At 42.4% G+C, this 27,587-nt stretch overlaps 1 protein-coding gene across 1 annotated transcript in view; it reads left to right on the forward strand.

The window, feature by feature from the left end:
- The first annotated feature begins 17,074 nt into the window (after window positions 1-17,074).
- The window catches only part of GBE1 (1,4-alpha-glucan branching enzyme 1), a 300,188-nt gene continuing 289,675 nt past the window's right edge, over window positions 17,075-27,587 (forward strand). The window contains exon 1 of the mRNA XM_034792303.1: window positions 17,075-17,227. Coding sequence (XP_034648194.1) covers window positions 17,127-17,227 — 101 coding nt within the window. The 5' untranslated portion in view covers window positions 17,075-17,126. The remainder of the gene's footprint in view (window positions 17,228-27,587) is intronic.

The following is a 27,587-nucleotide window of genomic DNA, read 5'->3' on the forward strand; positions in this document are numbered from 1 at the left end:
TTTGATATTTTTGAAGAGGAAGAATAGGTTCTTAGGAGACCAAAGAGAGCCAATGTATTTTCTGATTAAAAACACCTGTCTGCAATGGAACAATGAAATAACATTGCAGTTTCAATATGTTTTAATTGATTTGTGTATGTTATGCTATTTGTTGTGTTTATGTTCTCATTTGTCAATGGCTATGTCTGCAGAGTAAGATCTGTGTTGCACATCAGTCAGTCAGGTGATGGATAGATACAATCATCAGGCTGAATCATATAATGCAGACTGAATGCACTATTTGTCCAACATGGAAAATTAAAAGTTTAAGAAATAGAGCTGCTGACTTAATAAATCTAGGGAGCTAATGTAGAAATCCTACTGCATTTAAGAGATTACAGTTCAATTCCCAGTGCTGCCAAGTGGGAGTTACAAGTACAGCAGGAAGAGAAAAGTGCCCCCATTCTACACAGTACAGAAATCTGAAAGTTTGCCTAATAAATTCCCAAAACTATGGGGTGAACTTGAGAAAAATATACTCTGATTAAATTTTGCATCATTGAGGCCACTGCAGGTGGTAGCTGTCTTCCTGCTAACCGTGGGCATCATTTGGGGTTTCCAGTAGTATGTGGCCCACAGAGTAAAACCCTATAGAACCAGTCTGCAGGCTACCACTTCTATATTAGTCATGTTTGATATAGAAACAAGGGGGCAGATCCCAGACTCTCTTTTTTTTCAGCTCTAGGGCCTGGAAAGTTGCCCTAATGGAGTTGCTGAGGATTTCCCCAGTGTGAGGAAATCCCTGACTGGATTAGAACTGATGTAGCAAGCTCTACAACACCTCTTCTTCCCCCCCCCCCCTCGCAGCGGGATAGGAGACTGGAGGGTTTGTGGCCAGAATATGCTCTTCATGATGTTAAAACCAATATTAAAATGCTGCATCTTAGAGATTGCGGGGCAGAGCCTAGCAGGAGATAGTGCTGGCACCCTCTTCAGCTCCATGCCCATGAAGACTCTATTTTCATTTGGTATCGTCACCTCCTTCAGGCCAAAATGAGCAGGCTTAAAAACCCAGACTAGAAACCCATAAGACTGGAAGCCAGAAGTAATTCAGCTCTAATCTTGTCTGTGACAGGGACTTGACATATGGCCTTTGTCTGTAAAATGAAAATAATAATTATTTTTGCCCGCCTCAAAAGGATGTTGTGAGGACTAATTAGCTAATGCTGTAAAGTGCTGTTTATTAGTAATGGCAAGTATTATTCTAATATAGACCGTAGGGTTAGTACTGTCCTTGACAGGCATCTGAAATTGCTGAGGAACCAAATCAAGTCCTGAAATTTGAGGGCAATTGAGGTCCCATGATGAATCAAGATAGTTTATCCCTGTTGATTTTTATGGAGCTGACTTCACTCTAACTGCAGGAACTGAATACCAAGGATAATCCTTTGTTTGGAAAAATTCTACTTCTCATCTGCTCCTATGCAGAAATAGGATGAGAGGAAATACTGAGGGGACTAGGCTTGGTTCGCTTGTGTATATTTGGGACTGGTAATAGGTCCCATATGCAGGAAAGAATTGATATTAGAAGACAGAAAAATATTCATTTTCTTGAATCTTAGTCCTGTGATGCAGAAATAGTGAGGTGTTCTGAGAGGTGAAAGAGTGCCTCATATATGAGGGAATTAGATGCATCATTACCATTCTCAACCTAATTAACATTCTTGCTCTTTAGGATTAAATGAGGTCTGCAACTTGCCTGTCAGGAAGAAAGAAGGAAGAAAAAAACTGCCCTGAGGGTGAAAAGGATGAATCTAATGCTGTAGAGTGAAGGAGATTAGGAAATGAACTATAATAAACTGGCTCTACCTGTGAGCTTAGTATTCGTTTTCAAGAACAGAATTTTAAGAACTATTTTGAAGCCCAATGCTGCAGCTACTCTCCATGTAGAATTTCCTTTGAAGACAATGGAATGGGAGTTGTATCTGAAGTGGCAACAGGATCAGACCCTTTGTAAATAATTCCTTTTTGTCAGCTGTGATGGCATCAGGAATCTCTCGCATATAAAAGTTATTTAACATAGCCTCTGAGTTATAACACACTAAGCAGTCTGGCAGCTTTTCTGTAATAGCTGCAATTTGGGGCCAGGTGCTGATCCTCTTATTTTGCTGATTGGTACCTTATTCCACAGGTCACTTCATTGACTTCAGTGGAAGAAGTCATGAAGTGTGGAGAACAAGGGCGGTATCCATATTATTTTTATGAATAGTCTATGTACCTCAGTTTAACTGCTTGATGATATTCTGACTGACTGGATGGAGTTAAATGAAAGGGGCTGTTAACATGAAGCAGAAAAGAGAGATTAGACATCGGAAAATACGAAGGGTCCTTATGAGAACAATGGGAGAGCTAATCATATTGTTTAAGGCCAGGGACCACCAGATAATCTACTCTAGCCTCCTGTATCACAGGTCACCAACACCCGTACGCTAAACCCAACAACTGAAATTAGACCAAAGTATTACAATCCTTAGACTAAACTATTACGTGCCACAGGCAGAGAATAGGAGGGACCAAGATGCACCAATGCCTGAGGCCACTGCAATGGTAGAGACTTGATTGGGAAACCTACCATTCCAGCCCTAAGCTCAAAAGGACACTAAACCATTAAAACATTTGCCTGGAGAGGAAGTGGGGTGACCAGGTAGCAGCTGTTCAGGTGAGAGACACAAAGAGTATGTTTACACTGCAAAAAAAAAAAAAAGAGCCATAGCAGTGAATCTGAGGCCGCGTCAACTGATTTGGGCTCATAGGGCTTGCACTATGGGACTAAACATCTAAACATCTATTTTTAGACTGTAGCGCAAGTCTGAAACAGGTGACCCTGGCTCTGAGACTCACTTTTGAGGTGTGAATGGGGGGTTGTAGCTTAGCTCTTTTTTTCCATTGTAGAAATTCCCAGAGATGGGAAGAGAATACAGCAGGGATGAGGCAGAGAGTCTGCAGCATTCATCTGTGGCACCTGGGCTTACCTGACATTTGAGATGTCACAGCCTTTAGGCAAGACCCTAGGGAGGCAAACCTATTTGGGGTTCTTAATCCTTTTATCTTGCTTAGTGCTTTTGGACTCACAGGCAAGGTGTCTATTTAGAAGGAGCAGTTGTAAATCACTCTAATTAGCCATTGGTCACAGGCTCACTGACAGAAGGTACCAGTAAGTTGGGTCTGTCTGGCTAACATGGCTGAAAACAGGGGGCTGCCACCCCAGCATCCAATCTGAATGTAATTACTGTGGGATTTCACTCTGAGACCATTGAAAGTAGGGGAACCTGTCACCTGCACTCAAGAGAAACTGCAAGGCAGTGTAAAGCATCTTGTAACTGTGACAGGATAGTGTGAATAGGGGGTGTTGTAATCTGGTGAACAGTGAAGTTCTGCTCTGTGAGAAGAATGAGTAGGGACCTATCACTTGGAAAGAATGCCCATAGGAAAGACTGGAGGAGAGAACAAAGGTACAGCTTGTCAATGAGCCATCACATGGAGTATGGTGTGCTTCAGTGTAAATAAGGGTATCAGACACTAGGTCTCAGGGAATGGCTCAGAACTACTTGAGTGAACATTTTGTCAAAACAAACAGTGAATCGGCTTAAGTTATGTTCATTGTATTTTTATGTTTGCTTTCCACAAATATTATAGTGACTGAGTTTGTCAGTGGGAATAGGTGCAAATTTTAAACTGTTACAGAAAATTACTTCATTTTAAGGCTTATGCTCATTCAGCTGGGCCACCCAGAATATCATGTCCATTCAAAATAAACCAAAGCAGATCAAATTTTAGATACTGAATACTGTCCACAAATTGCTCCTGGACAATCTACAGCCCCAGGGTTATTTATAGACATGATTTCAAATAATGAATATTGGGGGGGAAAAAAACCTTACAGACAATTCAAATAGAAACAGGCTAAATTTGCTGAATAAATTATATATTTCCTTTTCATAATCTCCAAAATACACATGAAAGCTGAAGTCAGGTTCCCACCCCAGCAAATGATGAATGAATGATTCTCTATTAATATAAAATGATTTAATGTGCTGTATTTCTCTCCAACACTAACATCCATTATTATTATATTCTTAAATTATGTTTTGATTTACTGCTGGTAGAAAAACTGGACAAGTTGTTAGTGAGCAGTTCATATCTATGGTAGATGTTTATTAAAATGATGAAAATAAAGCTTTTTTAAAAATACTGATTTTTCTCTTAGACTCACTGTGCAGAAGCAGAAGTGAATATTTTCTATGGGACAGGACTGACAATCAGCCTTTTTAGCAGGCCTTCAGCTCTCTGACTATGCTGGGTTTATTTTTCTTGCATGAATGTTCTTTTCCCCTGGTGCAATGTCTGAGCTCTGTTGAAAGTGTTGGGCAGTCATTCTTCCACAGTTTGATTGTTTTGTCACTTCTGGTGCTGCTGATGGGGAGATGCATTTTCTATTGGGTAAAATTATACAGACATATTTCCCTGCTTGACAGAACGAGTGAGCCACAAGGATTTCCTGCCAAGCAACATCCATATCCAGTGTTGTGAAGGTTCTCATTTTTCTTTTGGCTGTGGTGGCACTTCCCAACTCTTCTATAATTGTCACTCCACATTAACTTTACAAAGAGTAAGTCCACTAGAATACAGGAAACCAAATGCCTATACTTCAGAGAAACTATCTATTTCAGTAACTGAAAAGCTGAGGCTTTCTACCCAGGATACCCGGGATTTCTTACAGACAAATTTTGTCCCCCAAATGCATTGCAATTGTTGTAATGCTTCTTCGCTGGGAAGAGTAGGAACACAAAAGGGGGATTTGTGAAGACCAACCAGGACAGGTTCTTGTACCACCTGTGTAACAGAGCACAGTGCTGCAATGGCTTCCTTCTGTCCAGGTGTAAAGGAATATGGGGATCAGGTAGGGGTGCCCTTGAAGAAGAGTGAAGATGTAGATCTGCCCCTACACACATTTACCAACCATTCCTCCATACAGAGGGCAATTAGCTGCAGGACACAGGTATTATGGTTTAAAAAAAAGCAATATTTTTGCCCCGGATCATGGAGCTGCAGGAGTTCCTGTGATTCCATCATACATTCCTTGCTGAAAACACCAGCTCACAGCACAGTTGCTCAGGCTGTACATTAACATTTGGAATTAGGGCCCAGTACCATTGGCCTGCACCACATGCAGTCAATGACACCAATGCAAAGTGGGTGTAAAATGCTGCCAAATCAGAATGGTAATATTTTATACCCACTTTGCACGTACTTTTTTGCACTAGTGTAAATGACTATACAAGTTGCAGGGCAACAGGAAACCAGCTTCTCTGAATCTATTGTCTTCTGTTGTGTTAAACTCAGTTGAGTCCAGTATTCAATTTAGTTTCCTTTTCAAGACGGGGGTGGGGGGGGGGGGATAAGAGGAGAAGAGGGAATCTTGTGCTATTCTACAAGCTTCAGCCCAGATTAAAATAGTTTTACAAAGCTTGTCTCGCATACTTGACTGTTGAGCAGAGTGGGACTTTCCAGAGAGTTTCACTTGGATGAAAAGCCTCTGTCAATCATAAGCCTTAAAGGTCAATTGTTTATAGAGAAAAATACAACTAAGGACATTCTGAGTCTGTAAAGGGACTGTTTTAAATTAGAAGTGAGCTGCATCTGAATGACACTCACTCCAGCCTTGCAGACTCATAATCTAGTCCTCCACCCTTACTACAGCTTTCAGAGTAGCAGCCGTGTTAGTCTGTATCCACAAAAAGAAGAACAGAAGTACTTGTGGCACCTCAGAGACTAACAAATTTATTAGAGCATAAGCTTTCGTGGACTACAGCCCACTTCTTCGGATGCATATAGAATGGAACATATATTGAGGAGATATATATACACACATACAGAGAGCATAAACAGGTGGGAGTTGTCTTACCAACTCTGAGAGGCCAATTAATTAAGAGAAAAAAAACTTTTGAAGTGATAATCAAGATAGCCCAGTACAGACAGTTTGATAAGAAGTGTGAGCATACTTACAAGGGGAGATAATGATGAAAATGAAGAAAAATTAATGATAAGACAGTAGGAACCCAGTACTGCAAATCCTTCATGCAAATAGTTCTGTTAACTTCAAGGGGACTAATAGCATTAGTAACCACTAAAGGTTTAATCCTTCAAGATACTGAGCACTCACAGGAGGTGCTAAGTGTCTACAACACTCATTGAAGTCAATGCTCAGCATCTTGTAGGCCTTAGCTGTAAATGTGTACAACTTTGCAGGAATGGGACCTATAGTTTTTGAAGGCTGGTTTATTCAAATATGAAAATGAAAATGTAAAAATACTTCTAGAAAAGAAACTTGGGAGGAGGATAAGAGGATAAACATTTGATCACAAATAGCTATCTGTAATACATAATATATGACTAATGACAGGATTAAAAGTTCCCATGTGGAACGTGAGGAGTTAATTTGCTAATAAAACAGAGACCAGGATGATATTCTTTTGCAAGGAAAAACAAAACAAAGCCTTGCAGCAAAAAGACACAAAAAGGTGGTGACTGTGATTTCATTTTCTTTCACCATGATCTAGTTATTCTAGGGGAGTGACAATTTTAATAATTTATGTGAAATAAAACCTGATAAAGTAGGAAGGTATGTCACCCTGCCAGCACAGATAAATTCACAGACTGTTATTTTAATTAATGTGTAAACCTCAAATGGAAAGTCTCCATTTTCCTTTAGTGAGCTATTCTTAGAACTTACAGAATTTCCTAACCCGTGAGAGGAAGAGGAGATTTTAACCTTACCCTGTCAAACTTAATGGCTAGATCACAGGTGTTACAAGAAGGGGAATTCCAAGTCATCCTAATTATACAGCATCACATGAAAGAATTATATTTGGTTACCCTTTAGAGGGATATGTTCTCAAAAGAGAGAGAGAATTTATGTATTGCTCCTCCATGCATGACTGTATCCTGTAGGACTGAGCTGCTTTTGATTTCTAAAAACCTCACACAACTATAACCTCAGTATATATCTCCAACCATGCAATGGCGTTATCAGATTTACAGCTAGTCAGATAACTAATTCCTTGGAGGAGATACTTTATTGCTTAACTATCCAGACTTTACAATCTGAGGCAAAAGACAATAAAAGTACTGTTGAATCCCCTCTAACATACTGGGAATCCTTTGAAGCCTATCTGAGAAGCTTTATAAATGCAGCTAAAAGGAACACCACCCTGCCAATACAAAAGACCCTTACTCAAAGAGATTTTAAGAAAGGGTAAGAACAGCAAAACTCTAAGCCTATCAACTAAGATGATAAGAGATTTGCAAAACTCTTTAGTGGAGAGTGCAATAAATAGAAGTATATTAGCATCTACAACATAGGCCCAGATCCTCAAAGATATTGAGGTGGAGGATCTGGGCTTATTAGTTCCTGATTTCTATTTATCGTAAGGCCCCTTCACACTGTTCTAGTTGAGCAAAGGGCCTTAAAATGTAACTTACATCCACTTGATGGTCCTGTTACACTACCTGTGCGTTAGATGGCATTTAGTTTGAAAAATATTTCGGGTCATGGCAGATAACCAGCTGATTGATCCCAGTGTGACACTATGACCAAAAGGGCTAATGCAATCTCTGGATGCATAAATGGGAATCTTGAGTAGGAGTAGAGAGGCTATTTTACCTCTGTATTTGGCATTGGTACAACTGCTGTTGGAATACTGTGTCCAGTTCTGGTGTCCACAATTCAGGAAGGATGTTGAAAAACTGGAGTGTTCAGAGAAAAGCCATGAGAATGATTAATGGATTAGGAAGCCTGCCTTATAGTGACAGACTCAAGGAGCTCATTCTGTTTAGCTTAACAAAGAGAAGGTGAAGGGATGATTTGGGCCTTGTCTACACTGCCACTTACTGCGCTGAAACTTTCTTCGCTCAGGGGTGTGAAAAAACAACCCCCCGGCCCCCAAGCGATACAAGTTTCAGGACTGTAAAGTGGCAGTGTAGATAGTGCTACAGCGCGGGAGCCATGCTGCCAGCACTGGTAGCTATTCCCCTCACAGAGATGGTTTTATTACAGCGCTGGGAGTGCTCTCTCCCAGTTCTGGGGCTGCGACTACACAGCCATGTTAAAGCGCTGCCGTGGCAGCGCTTTAATATTGGCTGTGTCGACATACCCTTACATACAGTCTTTTAGTACCTACCTGGGAACAAATATTTACTAATGGGCAATTTGGTCTTGCTGAAAAAGATATAAAATGATCCAGTGGTTGGAAGTTGAAGCTAGACAAATTCATACTGGAGAAAAGGCATACATTTTTAACAGTGAGACTAATTAACCATTGGAACAATTTACCAAGGGTCATGGTAGGCCCTCCATCACTGACAATTTTAAAATCAAGATTGGATGTTTTTCTAAAATATGAGCTCCGGTAGTTATTTTGGGGGAATTCTATGGTCTGTGTTATACAGGAGGTCAGACTAGATGATCACAAGAGTCCCTTCTGGCCTTGAAATCTATTAATCTAGTGTAAATGAGAATTTGGCTAATAATATACAAAGGCATTAATAAAAATGGGCAAAAGCTAAAAGCAGAAGTAAATAGTTTTATTCCACAAATCAAAATTAGGGTAAGAAATGTGACCTATCAATAAGGTACAATTTGCAAACTATTTGAACACTTAAGAAAAACAGCAGATAGCTCAATGAGGACATCTGCTTAGTAACAGCAGCTGATAAATTGAGCAAATACCATGCTTGGGTCGATGGAAAGAGAGCATGATGCAGACAAACTTTATGATTCTCTGCAGAAATCCTGAAAAATTATCCTGATGAAATCAGACTTCATATGCAAAAGTCCCACCCGCCATGCAAAAAGTAGGTACCTTCACTGATCTAAACAGTATCTCCAGAAGTAAACCTAAAAATGACAAGTATCAGGGGGTAGCCGTGTTAGTCTGTATCTACAAAAACAACAAGGGGTCTGGTGGCACCTTAAAGACTAACAGATTTATTTGGGCATAAGCTTTCGTGAGTAAAAACCTCACTTCTTCGGATGCAGTGAGAAGTGAGGTTTTTACTCACGAAAGCTTATGCCCAAATAAATCTGTTAGTCTTTAAGGTGCCACCAGACCCCTTGTTGTTTTTCTAAAAATGACAGACAAGGAAAGCACCGAGAAACCAGAATGCTTCTCGCTGCCTCTATATAATGGCATGGAGCTCACTCATCCACACAAGAAACTTTATTAATTCCAGGTAACTCAAATTCTTTTAAGGAAAATTGCAGCATGGTTTACAGTATGAAAAACTGGACAAATGAAAAAGCCAGAGGTGGGAATGACTAAGACAGGGGACTTAAACAGAGAGTTTCAACCTGTAAAAAATTCATGATTAAAAAAAATCTCCCAACAAATGGAAAGAAGATTACAGTGTTGCTGGAAGTTGTATTTCAAGCCATACAATATTACTTGACTAGGATATTCCTGAAACAGCTACATGTACTATTTAAGTAACATAAGTAACCCAGCAGGATAAAACTAACCTGGAATGCTGGACATGATGAGCTATTACTGGAAATCACGGGAAAGAATAATGCTGTTTAAGAACTTTAAAAAGTTCTGTGATTGTTTCCATCTATTGAAGCAAATATGAATGGCAACCTCAGAGATCAGATTATTGATAAAGTGAAGACACTTTCTTTTAATTGTGAAGAATTTATATGCCATTTTATAACATTATGGAGAAGGTTGAAGACAGCATTAGAACAATTGGCCTTGCTTTTTCAGGCTACTCTAAATATGTTCCCAGCAGCCAGCATTTTTGTGGAAACTAGGTGTAGTGCAGGACCCAAGCCAGAATCTTTGTCATGAGCACCTTTAGAAGTATGATTCCACAGCTGATTTCAATGTGCAGAAGAGTGTTCACTGCCATGACTTTGTGCTTTTTGGGTCAAGGTTCACAAAAGTTGGGGGGTATGCATGAAAAAGTCCTTAAAGATTTTTGGGAAAGTGCTGGGTTTGAGATTATTCAGATCACTGCAAAACAGATAATTGCAAAAAGAGTGCAAAACTGAGAAGGAAGAACTGAGAAGGCACTACCACAATATAAATAATAATAGGAACTTCATAGTGAGCACTGATCAACCATCTGATATTAGCTGTAAGTTAGACAAATCATTTGTAAGGAGACTGAGAGGAACTGAAAGATCCTGTTTAAAACCATATTGGGTAATACTTGTGCTTGAGTTCTTCAGAATATCATTTCATAGTCAGGGATGATGGTTCTGCCTTAGAAAATGACTCAGCTCAGAATGATGGAATCCTGCATGAGATTTTTTTTGTTATGCTTGTGTTGACACTGGTGACAAGAAGTTGGAGAATAATAAGACAACTGACTGAGTGTATTGGTCAAGAAATATCAGGCTAATTTATGACTTGTAAGAACAATTCAAAGTTTTTATGAGTGTAACTGCAGGTGAAACAATGCACACTGTGAAAAAGCATCAAAATAACCCTTTGCTTAAGGTACCTGCCCAATAATGTCAGCAAGAGAGGACTTTTTCAAGTTCACAGAAATCAATGAATTGACTGGGAAAGGCACAGGAGAAAGGATATTGACTGAGATGTGAATCATAGGCGTGGATCTCAGTAAAGTTTCTGGTTTTGGGTTTTGATGGAGCTAGTACAAAGTGTGGATGCTTTTCTGGAGCTCAGGCATTTATTCTTAATTATCACCCTGATATAGTACTTGTCTATTGTGCACATCACTGACTAGACATGCTGATCAGTATACTTAATAAGATCTCTTCAATTCATAATTGTTAGGATACTGTTGCAAAAACAATAACATAAATAATCCAGCTAAGAACATTATGTCAACAAGGCTTGTATTCCTAAGAAAGTAATGTAAAACACTAGGCATATTTACTGAGGCTCAATGGATGACAATCAATATGATACTCATTTTTTCCTACCAGTATTACTTACATTGTTTGGATATTCTGGAATCATAAAGTTTGGGAAAACCCAAGCTATGTTCCCTCATTCTTCACAGGATACAGAGTTTAGCATCTCTCACAATATTCTTGAAGCAGATTTGTGTGAGATAATTTCAGCCCAGTACAACAATACACTACAACTGATTTGCTTGTGGCCAACAGCCAAATTGAATAGATGAAATGTAGTTTTTCAAAGCCAGTGTCAAAGTGAGCATAAATTAGACAAACTTTGCAAAAGCAAAGCAAATGGGAAGTGATGTTGGCGTAAGGTTTTCAGTATGCTATATAGTCAAATGACTAAATGGCAGGCCGAGTGTATTGTGAGACTCGGGACAATAGCATTATAAATGTTCACAATTCCTCCCATTTATGGATGCTTTACTTGAGCAGCTGAATGACAGATTTGGAACTTACCATTCAACTGCCTTCAGTTTTAAACTACTCTGCTGCCTATATATTTCAGCTACTATAGTAAACTTGAAAAATCAGTAAGCCACTACTTACCATATTTAACCTGATGATAAATATCAGGGGCTTCATTCTCCAACATGCAATTCTAGTTTTATGCTACTGTAGTGCCACTGATTTTGGTGGAGTTATGCTGGAATAAAATTGGAATAAAACAGTGGAGAATTGGGCTCTAGGTCTCTGTGGGCCAGCAATGGAGAAAATACTGTCAATAAAGCATACCCAATGCCATTACTGAAACTCTGGCTCAGTTTGACCCCAAATTCTCTCACAACAGAGCAACAAGAGAACCACCCCATCCCGTCCCCACAAACTGCTGCTGCAGTCACTGGGCTCCTTTCCTAAGCAATGCCATGTTGGCCATAAACCTTAGAACATTTGGTTGGAGAAAATAGGATGCTGTTGAATGGCAATCTAATGCTTACAGATGTAAGTTGCAACAATATCAGGAGAGTTTCTCTTTGCCTACTGTTCTGTAGGGGTCAGGCAGATGGTTTTCTAACCTCTGAAGATGAAGATGAATTGGTGGGTGGGCTGTGAACTTTATCTGGCCATCTCATTGAAGCTGTAAGATAGGGGGAGAAGCCACCCAGAAGCCTCTTAACCCTCAGTAGAGGGAACCACTTGGTTCTGTTGAGAACAGAGAAAACAGCTAATCCCTCTCTCTACTTATTTTTGTGTGTTCTAAAACGGAGGGTAGGAATGTCAGGTGGTAAAAGATTTCCTTTAGTGGTCTGGATTCTAGAATCAATTCAACGATCCCGGCAAACTAGCAGGATTTGGCTCAATGACATCTTCTCTGAACAGCTCCTACAGAGTTAATTTTGCAGGACCCTGATGAACTGAAGCATGAAATGTTCATACTTAAATTCCTTCTGAAGACGAATGTAAGGTGGGTTACTAAACCTAGGAACTGGCCTTTTTTTAGAGTGGTAGTCAATTCTGAAGTGATGATAATTTTTCATTTTCATAGGGACAGCAATAACAACTCTGTTAGAACACCAAGAAGATGCAACTCCATTAACTTTCTAGTCAGTTTTCCAATGTGCATTTATTTGAATTTATTAACATGGGCCTGAGTCAAGAATTTTGTTCTAGATTTTTCCCAATTTTCAGCATATTTACCACAGGATTTTGATTTGGTCCATTGTACAGGCAGGCTAGTTGCAAAATTTGGATCTGAATTCAAACTTCCCCAAAATTCAAGGTTTGGTCAGTGTCTTCTGAGGTTTGAACTCAAAGTCTTCTCGATTTAAAGCCTTCCATGTTAGTAGTCTGGAGCTTGGAGCTGGTTCCTGATGTTCAGGGAGTGAAGACTCACAGCTAGATCTTCAGTGTTCACTTACAAATTGCTGATTTATGAAGCCTCTCATTTTTTACAGACAGCTGATAATGGTTATGTGAAATGCTTGAGCTGTCTGAGAATGGGGAAAAACAAAGGGAAAAGTCCTAAAAAATGAAGCTTCTGTTTCCTGCTCTACTGCATGCAATGACTGCGGGAGCTGCTTTTCTCCCCATGCTTCAGCAGCAGGTGACCTCTCCAACAGGAACTGCTGGAAGCTTTAAACTAAACACAGATGAAGTGCAAGCCCTGGTGGAAAGTGAGTCCCTGGCCTTTGATAATCTAGTGGAATCTCTGTCCTTTAAGGTCTCCACTGTGGACAGTACACTGAGAATGGTGGAGACACATTTACAGTGGAACACATGCTGCACAGAATGTTACAGTATTATCGTGAAGTAGGAAGACAAGATGGAGATATAAAAAATTTATTAAAATTAATGTTTAAAATGAAATATCCACGAGTTAAGAGGCAAGATACTGTACATCTGGGGTCAGGCTTGGATTATGGGGGTTACAGGTATTGTTTGCAAGGATGAGAAGATACATACATATCGCATAACCTGCATAGACCCAGATTGGGGTGCAAGGGTTTTTAAAGGGTCAGTGGACAAGTGGGCTCGGGTACGCCACCCATGGAATGAATAAGGAGTCCAAGCCAGTATCGGTGTAGTGGATAAGTACATGGATGGGGCGCGTCCCTTGGTCCTTCAGGGAAGGAAGTGGGTTAGTTCCCTGGTCGGCGGTCATGGTTACTCAATGCGGTATTGACGGTGTCCTGTGATATGTAAAATCTCTGGTCTAATAAATCTAAAAATCAAAGACTCCTCATAATCCTAAATGGAAAAGAGCCTGCATAAATAGTGAATCATATAGAAAAGGGATTGGCAACCTTTGGTACGCAGACTGTCAGGGAAATCCGCTGGCGAGCCGGGACAATATGCTTACCTGCAGCGTCTGCAGGTTCAGCCGATCACAGCTCCCACTGGCCACGGTTCACCGTTCCAGGCCAATGGGGGCTGCGGGAAGCCATCACATCCCGCGGCCAAACCTGCGGATGCTGCCGGTAAACAAACTGTCCTGCCCCGCCAGCAGAATTCCCTGACAGGTCGCGTGCCAAAGGTTGCTGATCCCTGATGTAGAAAATAAAATCTCTGCTCTGCCAGGCCTGGACATTATAGATATTTCTGCGTATATCATAGATTCTATTCCATTCCTCCAAAAATTAAAGCAGATGTATCTGCTGTTGGAGGTACTGTATTTGTGCAACCTCCTGATTCTTGGGACATTGAGAGGATGATAGCTGTATCCCATAAAAAAGACAAGTTTATTTTTTCCTCTGATGAGTCATGGAAAACAGTCAGTATAGCTAAACAGACATTTTGTTGATTAAGAGGAGGCTACATTTATCCTGTTTCTGGCCCAGCTTGGATAAAATACAGTAATTAACCTGCTCTCTCCTTTCTGGGCACTGTTAACCCCCCAGTGCACAGCCATCCAGCAGAGAGCTCCATAATCCCTTCAATGAACAAAAGGGAAGTACTGCCAGGGGACTAGGGCACTGGAGGGAGGCTGAGGCTGTGCTGCTGCACCCCCCACTAGACACTATTGTATTGCAGTTTTCGTGTGATTTTGGACCAATCAAGCTTGCTTTTGGGCTGTTCGGTGGTGCTCTGCCTGGGGGGGCGGTTCAGCAGCGCGGCGGGGGGCGGCAGTTGTTTGGCGGCGCTTGGCGGGGGGAGTTTTGGTGGCGCGGCAGTCGGTGGGGGGGGTGTTATGGCGGGGCGGCGCTTTTTTTGCTGCTTGGGGTGGCAAAAATTTAGAGCCAGCCCTGCCCCTGACCCTCTCCTGTTCCCCAACCCCCTGCCCCATCCCAATTCCCCTCCCACCCTCTGAACCCCTCAGTCCCGGCCCGGAGCACCCTCCTGCACCCCCAACCTCTCATCCCCACCCCAGAGCCTGCACCCCAACCCCCTGCCCCAGCCTGAAGCCCCCCCCACCCTGAACTCCTCATTTCTGGTCCCACCCCAGAGCCCTCACCCCCTCCTGCACCCCAGCCCCCAATTCCATGAGCATTCAGGGCCCTCCATACAATTTCCATACCCAGATGTGGCCCTTGGGCCAAAAAGTTTGCCCACCCCTGGGCTAGAGTGTGAGGCCTCCTTCTCCAGGTACCTACTGTGCTTGCCTCTGAGCATTTGGTATGTCCAGCACACTACCAAACATTTAAGGAACAGGTGTACCACAGAACTTACAGTGAGGCCTTGTGGTGGAGTCATTTCAAGTTAAAAAAAAAATCAGACTTTCCTGTATTGTTTGTACATGAGCAGTTTAAAGAATATTGGTGAAAACTCAGAAATGGAACCAAGTGGAGAAGAGCAAACTGTTTTATATGCATGTATTCCCTATAACTTGCGCTATATCCTGCCAAGGAACTGCACTGTTATATGTCTTCTGTTATACGTGTCCTTCTCTGACCTAAATGCAGCTTGCCATCCGTGACTTGTTTGCCTCTCACTCCACAAACAATGGATACATTGTATGTCCTCCTTTTTGGTTTCCTGCTTGGATGCTCTTTGTTGTTCACAGTATCGGAGGTTCCATTTATTGTGGTGAGATGAAGGCAGCCACGCAAAATGTAATTCTACTAATACTAAGGAAGGTCCCAGTCCTGAAAGTACATGCTTGTGTAATTTTACTGACATGCAAAAATGTTTGCATGATCCAGAAAGTGCAGTATGGGGTGGGGAGAGAAAAGGGGACTCCACCTCCACTGATTTTAGGGGATTAAAGGCCAGTAAAAGGAGGGGGCAGGATAGCTCAGTGGTTTGCGCATTGGCCTACTAAACCCAGGGCTGTGAGTTTTATTCCCAGAGGGGCCATTTAGGGATCTGGGGCAAAAATCTGTCTGGGGATTGGTCCTGCTTTGAACAGGGGGTTGGACTAGATGACCTCCTGAGGTCCCTTCCAACCCTGGTATTCTATGATACTAAGTATTTTACTTAGGGCGACCAGGTGTCCAGTTTCAACCAGACTGCCCCGTCAAAAAGGGACCCTGGCAGCTCTGGTCAGCACTGCTGACCGGCCCGTTAAAAGTCTAGTCAGCAGTGCTGCAGGCCTAAGGAAGGCTAGTCCCTACCTGTCCTAGCACCACACTGTGCCCCAAAAGTGGCCAGCAGGTCTGGCTCCTGGGTTAGGGAGTGCACAGGATCAGCGTGTTGCCCCTACCCTGAGCACTGGCTCTGCACTCCCAGTGGCCAGGAAGCACAGCCAATAGGAGCGGGGAGCAGCAGTGCCTGCAGGCAAGAGCAGCACACAGAGCCGCCTCCTCCCCCACCCAACCTTGGAGCCAGACCTGCTGGCCCCTTCCAGGGCACAGCACTGTGCCAGGACAGATAGGGAGCTTCAACCCTGAGCGCCCCGCAAGCCAGAGTCTCCTCTTGCACCTGAAACCTCTCATCCCTGGCCCCAGCCCAGAGCCTATACCCCATCCTGCACCCCAATCCCCTGCCTCAACCTAAAGCCCCCTCCCCCATTCCAAAGCCCTCAGCCCCCCCGCCGAGCCTGTAGACCCAGCCAGAGCCCTCACCCCCTCATAAACCCCCATCCAAAGCCCCCTCCCACACCCTGGACCCCTTATTTCTGGCCCCACCCTGAAGCCTGCACCCCAGTTAGAGCCCTCACCCCCCCCTCCAGCCCAGTGAAAGTGAGTGAGGAGGGCGGAGAGCGAGTCACGGAGGGAGGGGGAATGTAGTGAGCGGAGGGCGGGGCTCCAGGGAAGGGGCGTGGCTCGGGTGGCAACTCTAATTTTACTGTGTAATGAGCATCTGCTTCTCTGACTGGAGCTGGGGGCTCCTTAGCTACCCTCCGAATTCAGCCTTTCAACACAGCAGGGCGGTTAGACGTTCAGCTGTGACCACGTGAAGGACGCACGGGGTGGGGGGTTCAGACAGGAAGGGTTACAAGCTCCCCCCCAGCGGCTTGCCGGGGCCAGTGCGGCCACGCGCCGCCCTTTGGGGGTTAGAAGGAAACTCCCCGGAGTGCGGGAGCTGCTCGCTGCAGGGCAGTAGCCAGCGCTGGGGCCTGGCGCCGATAGCTCCCAGGGGCCATGAAGCATCATTTTCTCCCCGCAGAGCCCGGGGCGCCTTACACGGCTGGGGGCGGGGGCGCCAGGGGAGGCCCTGCGGGGAGCTGGTGTCCAGGCCTTGCCCCCCAACTGGGGGCGGGGCCGGGGTGTCCGTGCCCCCCCCCCCCCGCCGGTGTATATAGGCCGGGCCAAGCCAGCCGGCTACCGCTGCCGTGGGTAAAATGGCCGCCGCTGTCGCGCGGGGCGTGTCGGTGCCGGAGCTGCCGCGGCTGCTGGCGCGGGACCCCTACCTGGCCCCCTTCGTGCCCGACTTCCAGCGCAGGTACCGCAGCCCCGCGCCCAGGGGTCGCACCACCCCGGCCCCGGTCAGGCTGGGCCCGCGGCCGGAGGGGGGGGGTCTCATCTCAGCTGGGACTCGGTGCTCGGGTGTGGGGCGCTGGGTCCCCGGGCCCAGTATGTGTGTGGGGCTCCTCTGCCACCCTCCCGCAGCAGCGTTAGTGACCCCGCTTGGTCCACATCGGCACAGCCTGAGAAGCCGCCCGCCGCGCTCCTCCTGGCAGGGGCAATGGGGCCTTGCGTGGGCATTGGGGCGTGTGGGGCGGGGGTGGGGCTGTCCTCAATACGTGTTTCCAGACATCACCATTAAAAACGTAGCCGGGAGAGCAGCTGTTCATAAGCCCGCGCTGACCCGCACGTCTGGGCCCCCAAACCCGGCAGCTCCCACAGGAAAGTGAAACTGACTTGGTAGCAGTTTTTCTCTCCCTAGTGGGAAACGCCAGAGAACAGGTGAATCCCGGTGGTGACGAGTAACCTGCGTTTTCACCATTCGTTCCCTTTTCGTAATCTACCGTGGTGTTGGTCGGAGATGTTGGTAAAGAAACTTTTTGTTTATATCGCCGGATGAGAGGCGAACACACAAGCAGCTGTGGGCTGCTGCAGGCAGTTTTCAGTACTGCTCTCAGACGTGCCTTTTAAGTGTTATTCACTGCAGCAAGGCGGCCGGGGAGTGGGGGGTTTTTGGTTCTCTCCTACAGCTGTCTTTAAAGTTGACTTGCATTTCAAATGCATTACTGTTGCTAAATCATTCTCTGGCCCCACCCCTCGTTGTGACACAGTCCTTGTGCTATTGTGAGTGAGTTGCATATTTGCCTGTCTGTCTCTGGTTTAATCTGTTTCTAATTGAATGAAAGGGTCACTTACTGTGCGACCTTGAATGGCTGTATGAGGGCTTGCAGCAGCTTGTGGCAGTATATGTACATACACCCTGCAAAATACGCAAATTGCATCACTCAGACTGTTCATCAGTCCATCTCCTGCATAAGTTGGCAGAGTACAGGATGTTTTCATTGGTTTAACTGTTTTTTGCCTTGAGAGCTTGTTACTGAGTTAAAGAATGCACACCACACAAGGAAAAGTCTTTTGAGCCAGTCTTAAGCTTAAAAACCAAAAGTTAGTTTTAGGTAAGTATGCCATGAGGTAAAATTTCTAATTCCCAGAACAGAGGGTGAGATGGCAATGCTATTTAGAAGGCACAGATTGGCAGGTGTGATTCTTTATTATTAACAGTGCTAGAAATCTGACTGTATTTACTGTTTTAGTGTATATTGTAGGGAATAACATGTCTACCTTTGTCCCAGCACTATAGCCATAGTTTTCAAACACTATGAATTTGCTAATGTGTGCCAATTTCAGATTGATACTGAAGTTTACTTAGCAATGTACCTGGCTTGTCCATGAAACATGGGCCTCCTATGAGCCCTGGTACGTTGTTACATTCCGGTCAAATGAATGGTCACTTGCTACAAAATTACTGTGGCAATGTGTATTCCCTGGTAGCAGGTTTAAAACAAGATGGACACAACACAGAGAAATATTTAAGAATGAAGCAAAATAAGACCGTGAGTTAGCTAGAAGTAAAAATAAATTCATCTACAAATACCCAAGTATATGTATAAAATAGATCATATCTTAATCCAAAAGTTTTGCTGACATGGAGTATGTGTTAAAGTGGATCATAGCAGGAGGAGATTGGAGTTATTTTAAGGCTTACTACTTGTCTAACTTATCAGGAGAGCTAGTGTTAATATCTGCATTTGGGTTTTTGGTGTCATCCCCCATCTCTTTCCCCCTCCCCCCCATTTGCAGTTTTTGTTTTTGCAAGTCCTGGAAACATGCATAAGAGAAGTGGTGTTAAAATGGTACAAATGGGGGAAACAGAATAAGGGCATGAGGGGTGGGGGGGAAAGCCCAACTCCCTTCCTAACTGTTGATAGAGGGGAGAATTCTGTGCAGACAAATTCCTTCTGGCACTGTCGCTTTCAGTTCTTTCCTCTGCCTCTGTAGTTCTCTTATAACATGGGGAAACAAAAGAATTTGGTTTTATTTATTTGTTGCTGCCTGACCACTTGGAATGAAATGATCTAAATTATTGTAAAAATCACTGTGCAGTTCCAGAAAGCTGTGAATTGCAGAGGCATGAAATACTACTGCTGAGGAAGAGGAAGAAAAAGGAGACTGGAAAAATTTCACTTGCTCAGCTTTATTCCTTCCATGTGAATGGAGGATGAGGGTTGAATTGCTGTCCTGTCACTTTCCCTTTGCAACTGACAGCAACTGGTGAGTTTCACTCTTGTATCTAGAAGGCTTTCCATAGCAATAGGGATGAAGCTGATCAGACTACTACAGATTTAACCATGCTTATTTCCTTGTCATAAAATCTGATTTCTTCTTAAATCTTTGCTTTTCAAAAATCACAGTATAGGTGTCTTAGATCATTGTTACCTGATTAAATAATTCAGGGTTTGGGAGGAATTCTGCAGCTATTACCTAAAATCAGTTTCCATTAAAAACATCTAGAAGGACTAGAACCCAGGTCTCAAGAGGTTCAATCTGGTGTCCTAACCAATGGACCACGGTGGAATATTTCCTGAGCTTGGCTGACTGTCCTCACTCAGTATTGAAATAATTCTTGGATTTGGTCTTCAACATAAGAAATAACTGTTGGATTTATTTGTGAATTCATCTAGCCACTTGATGGAAGATGTAAATAACTGCTCAAAACAATCAACCAGCTGAAAAATTTTAAGCTTTCCTTGGAGCAAATTCAAATCCTCAACTGTTATTAAGTGTTAGAGATACTGGGTAAAATTTGACTTTTAAATATAAACACTCTTAAAATGTTTGCCACTGAAACATTGCAGCATTGTGCTAGATTGAGAACCTTGAAGTGGAATTGGCGAGAAACTTGCTAAACAGAAGAGAGTGACTGGGAGTGAAAATTAAAAATGAAAGATCAAATAGTTTGGCAACCGTATGTGTTCATACATCACCAATATATCTTAAATCAGGAGTGTGCTTTTTAACAAAAAAGTGGAGATTGTCATGCAATCTCTAGATTCCAGCAGGTGGGACTCTATGGAGAAAAAATATCAAATATTGTGAAACTCATACTTTAAATTGTAATAGTTGGCAATACTGTAAATATTGAACAGAAAGCAAATCTATAAAAATAGTTTTTAATCTAAAGCAGTTGAGATGCTTTGGTTCAGTTAATCCATAGACTTTATGGAACCCTTTTGGGACTTTCTTATACCACCATCTGGCAAGTACAGTGCTTAGATCCTTGAAAAAGTATTATGTTGGTATTAGGAAGCAAATGGAAAATAAACCAGCTTTAATTCAGTGGGTTCAGTAGCTGCTTGGGTTAAGTCTCCTATCTTCTTTTAGAGCTAGTTGTTACCTCTCCCTGGCAGTAAAGACTGGTAAGGACCGAATTCCCTTCCCCCAACTGCTCGAAGTTCTTCAGATCATGTTGGCCTTAGGTTCTGTTTTCCTGTGTGGTGACTGCCTCTCCCATTTTGTTCACATCTGAATTTATGCCATAGAAATTGGTAAGGTTGGCATACAGGACATGTCTATGCTAAAAGCTGTAATTCACTCCATCAGTGATAGGTAATGGTAGAAGCTATACTGTAGTTAGAATTCAGGAGTTTGTCAAAATATTATCTAACATGACTATGACAGTAGCAAAAACACATGAATAATATCTACATTCAACTTCTACAGGTGATCACGAAATTTCTTTTGAAACTCACTGCTTTTTCTCTGATCTTTCTCTCTGACATGGAAATTGGGTCTTTTTTTGTGTGTTAACACTTTAGGAAACTCATTTGGATATGCAAAAAAGTATACAGGTTGTGGGGGCCTCTACCTTTTTATCTGTGCTTGATAGGTGGGGCCCTTCTCCTTCTCTGTATTGTTGCCTCTGTGCCCTGTCCTCTGCAGTCTCCTCCCTCTAATGGCCTTTGGATGCCTCACTCTTTCTACTTCAGATGGGTATTACCCCTGCCCACTCCCATACATGGATACTGTCTCTTCCTCTCCTCTGCCTCCTGCTCAGTTCCTCTGCCCAGGAGCTCCTGGCTTCTGCCTGCCCTTTCTCACCCCTTTAATGTTGCCCCAGGCCAGTTCTAGGAAACAATAGTCATGCCTGGGGTGGAACAATTTTTTTCTTCTTCTTTCATCCCCACTTAGTGCTGGGAGGGAGACTATGGTTAGGAGTTGCCTCCAAGCTAGCTCTCTGCCTTTCTGTCCTTGCCCCAGGAGCTGTTAAGTACAGGAAGGGGAACAGAGACTTGCTTTGCAGGACAGGGAAAGCAGAACAGCATCCTCTGATGGTGGTAGTTGGAACAGCAGTAGGGTGACCAGATGTCCCGATTTTATAGGGACAGTCCAGATGTTGGGGTCTTTTTCTTATATAGGCTCCTATTGGGAGAAATAATGAAGTAAGTCATATAGACAGAGTATTTGTTGGCTAGGACTAACTCACATACTTTTTGAGAGTGAAGACGAAGTGGAGATGGTATTGAGCCGTGCTCCACTTCTGGCCTTGTGGGATGGAGAAGAGAGCGGAAGGGTAGTGTGTATTCTTTATATAGTTCAAGAGTACTAGAATGACTTTATATGTATTAAGACCCTGTGGCTTCTCTGTGTCTTTGACAGGGAAAATATTTACCTCAACTCTTAAGTCGGAAAGGAAAAGCAATGGAATATAATGTGAGGAAGACTTTTTGTTTGAAAAAATGATAGGATGCTTAATATTTTCACAAGTAACTTGCCAGGTTTTGTTACCCAACTACTCTTTTCCCTGAATACTCACTTTGTTCAATTTCACCTTAATATTCATGTGGTGTGGAACTACCCCTAAAGTTAAACATGTCGAAGTTCTCCAACTTATTAGCTTTCTAAAATTTTAGTAATACTCATCGGCTTAAATTTTCATTTCAATCTTTTTTTCCACTCGTATTTCAATATTTTTCTCTAAGAAAGTAGAGCTTTAGTATTGATGTTACATGCTACTATAAATCTAGGTTTTGGTAGTAATAACTTTTTAAAAAAAAGTCAGTATTAATGATGTTGCAAATCCAGCTAGTTAGAGAATAGCTTCTTCTCAAAGTCTTTCCGATTCTCGACAAAACTTTTGTCTTTCACGGGTACTTAATAAAGCAGCAGTGTGAACACTGCCTTGTTGGCAGGAGTGCTCTTCTGCCGACAAAGCTTATGCCACTCATGGGGCTAGAAGTATTTTGTTGGCAAAAGAGCGTTCACACTCGCTGACTTTTAGCGACAAGGCTGTATCGATACAGCCTTGTCACTAAAAACTCCATAGTGTAGACAAGCCCCAAGAGTAGTAGTCTCCTGTCACCTTCTGTTTACTTCAGATACCCTTTACTACTTAAAAAATTGACCTGATTCTTTCAGGCTCTGTCTTCACTAGGAAAAAGGTGTGTTCTTATCTTTGATTAGCTAACTTGAGAGGAAATTCTAGATTAGCAGGTCTAGTTTAAGGCTATGTCTTCACTGATGAAAGTAACAAAGAGTCCGGCGGCACCTTAAAGACTAACAGATTTATTTGGGCATAAGCTTTCGTGAGTAAAAACCTCACTTCTTCGGATGCATCCGAAGGTTTTTACTCACGAAAGCTTATGCCCAAATAAATCTGTTAGTCTTTAAGGTGCCGCCGGACTCTTTGTTACTTTCATCAGTGAAGACATAGCCTTAAACTAGACCTGCTAATCTAGAATTTCCTCTCAAGTTAGCTAATCAAAGATAAGAACACACCTTTTTCCTAGTGAAGACAGAGCCTGAAAGAATCAGGTCAATTTTTTANGTCAGGGAGGGAATTCAGATGGGAAGCTGATCAGAAGCCTGTTCTTTCCCGTAAAAGCAGCAAAGAGTCCTGTGGCACCTTATAGACTAACAGACATATTGGAGCATGAGCTTTCATGGGTGAATACTCACTTCGTCGGATGCATGTCTTTCCAGTAGTTACTTATGTTAATAAAGAGTGGCTACTAGGCTGCCTTGTTAACATAGGTAACTACTGGGAAGAACTGATGAAACAAAATAACTTGAAATTCCCCCCCAAAATATAAAAATAAAAATTTCATGGAGCTGTACGGATAACGTATTGGAAAGCTTTGGAATTTAAGGAGACCTTAGTGTCAAGATTTGGGAAGCCCCCTTTGTAGTATTGCATAATGGGCTGCATATGTTCCAGACAACCCAAATATCTCTGTGAAATGTGTGTGATCTCAAATATTTTGTTAACACTTGAGTGTTATGTAAGCTAAAGACTTAGGTTATTTAGTATATATTTTCAGTCTTTTACCTCTTACCACATAAGTGGCTCAGGTGTCACCATTAATGCCTGTAGTGTAATAGCATTTTACGATGTTACAAACTGGTGTCAGAAAGTGTTGCCTGTTAGAATTTCCTTCACTATTACCAACATGCACTTTCTATATTTCACCAGCTTCTGCAGCTTCCACAGTTTATGAACTATGTGCTCCTGAGCGCATGTTTTCCACTAGCTTGGTTTATTGTGTGAAGCTGTTTTAGGAATGAATTCCTAGTCTTTCAATCAGTAATTTGTGCTGCTTGGCAAAAAGCTCTTCTGTTTGCAACATTAATCAAGATGATGCTGGCTTGGCCCTAAATGTGGGCTGGGGTGGCAGGGGAGTGGAACCCAAGCTGGAAGTATAAGACATGGGGGAGAGAATAGTGATGGTCTAATTCTCCTGAATGCTTGATGTATGATTTTTGTTTAGTCTCCTTGTTTGGAGGATTGAGAGAACCGATTCAGCAGTCTCTATAGTTGGATGAACTATCATAGTACATATAAAGTGGTTCATAGTTTTCAGTTCCATATGTGTTACTAACTAGAAGAGAGAACGGTTATCAACTGCCATTGAAACAATGAAGGCACATCTATTTCTACTCAAATTGCTGCTATGTTAGTGGATGTTTTTGCTAGGAATGTAGCTCCCTTTATTAGCTGTTTTGGCGACAAGATTCTGGGAAAGGTATTTAGTGGGTGCTGCAGACCGAAATGCTGAAGGTAAGTAGAGAATTGAGTTAATAAGGTTTAAGGAGGAAGATGCTGGCACTGAGTGGAGAGAATTTGGGAAGTCAGAGTGAGAAATAGGACCTACTTGGAGGGAATAAAGCTTTATGGAACTGGAAATCTCAGTGAACAGGAAACTAGGGTGGGAAAGGGGTGTGTGTGTGTGTGTGTGTGTGGTGAAAGGGACAGTTGGAATAACAGGTGATAAGAAAAAAATTGAATAGGATATGACTTTTTGCATATGTGCTATGTTTTGCTATTTTATCTCAAGGCAGCATGATATTAACTCATACTGGAAAATACTGATTATACAACACAATCTTTACAGTGAATATAAAACAAGAAAACAGTGCAAAACTAAATGCTGTTGGAAAATTTCACCATAGTACATATAGCTCGCTCGCGTGCTCTCTGTGTGACCATCTGGTTTGTGGAATGTATGATATGATATCACAACGCTTTTGTGGGCTAAAGCTAATAAGCCTGTAAAGCATAGTGAAGCACTGATAGCCTTAATTGTTTAAGTCGATTGGGGGTGGAAATGGGGGGGGGGGGGGGAGTTTGTGGATGTGTTCAATGTGACGGGTTTGGTCACAGAGATCCCCTTGGGACTGTCACCTGATGTGCCGAGACTACCTCTGAGCCCGTTTTCTCTGCCAGTTTGGGCCTCCAGAACCCTGCCTTGTTGAGCCAGACTTGCAAGCCTGCTGCAACACAGACCCAGGGTCTGAACCATGCCCCCAAAGCTGCAGACTCAACTGAAAACAGCTTAAGAAGTTCTCCTGTCTCTAGTACCCAGCTGCCAATGGGATCCAAACCCCAAATGAATTAGTTTTACTCTGTATAAAGCTTATACAGGGTAAACTCATAAATTGTCCACCCTCTATAACACTGATGGAGAAGATGCACAGCTGTCTGCTCCTCCAGATATTACTTACTCTGGATTAATTAATAAACAAAAGTGATGTTATTAAGTATAAAAAGTAGGATTTAAGTGGTTTCAAGTAATAACAGACTGAACAAAGTTACTACGTAAAATAAATCAGAACACGCAAGGCTACAGTTTTTATCTTTCAAACTGGTACCAGTCTGCTACCATGGAACTATGCTGTGTAGTGAAATAGTTAACACGTGCTTTATCAATTTTGAAAAACACATTTGCCTTTGGGTGAACCATAAGTATATCATCTAAGAGGTTCAGAAATAAATTTAGTGGCCTAGTAGCATCAAACATCAGGGATATTGGATTAATTAGGATTTTAAAGGGTCCAAGATGAGCATCCAGAAGAGATGGGAAATTTAGGACTTAAATTAACAATGCCAGTAACAGTCACAGTGCAGATGAGAAGTTTTATTTCTGAAGGAAAAATGTTATAGGATTAAATAGAAAATCATGGCCTTAATTCACAAGCTCTGTAAAAATCTCAAAGTGTTTAACAAGGATATATTTTTCTGCTACAGAGTGGCTTGGAAATAAACAGAAATGCAACTTTAGTTCTGTAGAGTTTTTAAGATAACTTGAATCAAACCTTATTGGCTTTATCGCGTAGTGAATTCTATAGGGGCTCTTCGAAGTGCTGTTCCCATTCCTTATGGATGTACAGCTAAAGAAATAGGCTGTCTAAGCCATCTCCTTCTCTAAAGCTCTGTTATCTTTTTGTTTCAGATAATATTTGTATTACATAGCGTGGAGTATACGTGTGTATCTGAAGTGTTCCATTTTTTTTGTACACTGCTGTCCCTTGTGTGTTTCTTTAACTCTAGATAATTCTTAAAGAAGCTATGAAAGAGTATCTTGGGTTCTTAGTCAGGTGTTGTCCCTCAGCTAGTTCCCATCAACACTTGCAAATCTTTGACATGTGTTTTGTGCTTCGAGCCTGAACTAGAACTCCCATCATTGGGTATGGGCTAAAGGCTGATAACCCTCCCACTTTGCAGGCTAACCCACTTGAATATTGATAGTTCTCCAGTGCCTCCTGTGGAGAATGAGGGATGTGTATCTTTTATGAATATTGTGTGTACCTCAGGTTATCTGCTTGATCTTTCTCACTCCATGGAGTTGAATCAAAAGGGACTCTTGGGAAGATCAAACAAGAAGTGAAACAATGGCAGGAAGCAAGACACCCTCTGAGTGAACAATTTGGAGGGAGTTAAGGAGAACAATGGCTGGGCAATTAATTGGGAAGATGTTATTTCCAGGCCCCCAGGAAGAGTAACAAAGACGGTTTGCCAAAAATTGAAGATTTAAGATTAAAAGGACACTAAACAGTTTTTTTTAAAAAAGTCTGTCTTTAGGTAGGTCCATGTATGTGGCTCTTAGACACTGAAATAGTATATACAGTAGAACCTCAGAGTTATGAACTGACTGGTCAACCACACATCTCATTTGGAACTGGAAGTGTGCAATCAGGCAGCAGCAGAGACCAAAACAAAAAAAGCAAATACAATAAGTACTGTGTTAAATGTGAACTACTAAAAAAAAAAAAGGGAAAGTTTAAAAAAAAAAATAAGATTTTACAAGGTAAGGAAACTTGTTTTGCTTGTTTCATTTAAATTAAGATGGTTAAAAGCAGCATTTTTCTTTCGCATAGTAAAGTTTCAAAGCTCTATAAAGTCAGTGTTCTGTTTCTTTTTTTTTTAAAGAACACCATAATGTTCTTTGTTCTGAGTTACGAACAACCTCCATTCCCAAGCTGTTTGTAACTCTCTAATAAATAATAGGGAGGATAGTTTTCAGTGGTCTGTATAGCTGTTCAAGGAGAGACAGAGATTGGCCTGGGATGCAGGCTCTGTGCAATAAGTCTGTAAAGGTAGACTTGCCCAAGGTTTCAGGGACATGATAAATTTTAGACTAGATCCAGCCTATGTAGGCCTTCTGTTTCGTTAACCCTCTTTTCTGATATTTTTCTTTGGGTGAATAAGCAATAAACAATATGTTTTGAATAATCTGTTTTGAGTCCTTTTAATCAGCAGCTGGGCCCTTCGTATTAACGTGGTTGGGAAATGGGGACTGTAGCCCAGAGATTGTCTTAAGAATGGCTGAAGTGCAGGGTTCCATCCTTGAGAGAGGTGAAAAGAGCAAAGCCTGTCACCTGAGGGTGCATTCAAAAGGAGTTGTGAGGAGTACAAGGTACAGCTTGCCCTGTAACTGATGCTGTCCCACAATTCCCTTTGTATGCCCAGAGGGACAGATGAAACTCTTCCACAATATACTGGGAAAGGATGAGAATAGCTCATCTTACTTCAGTGCTAAGAAACATGGGATATGTCCCCAGAA

Source organism: Trachemys scripta, chromosome 1, assembly GCF_013100865.1.
Source record: "Trachemys scripta elegans isolate TJP31775 chromosome 1, CAS_Tse_1.0, whole genome shotgun sequence".
Classification (NCBI taxonomy): domain Eukaryota; kingdom Metazoa; phylum Chordata; order Testudines; family Emydidae; genus Trachemys; species Trachemys scripta.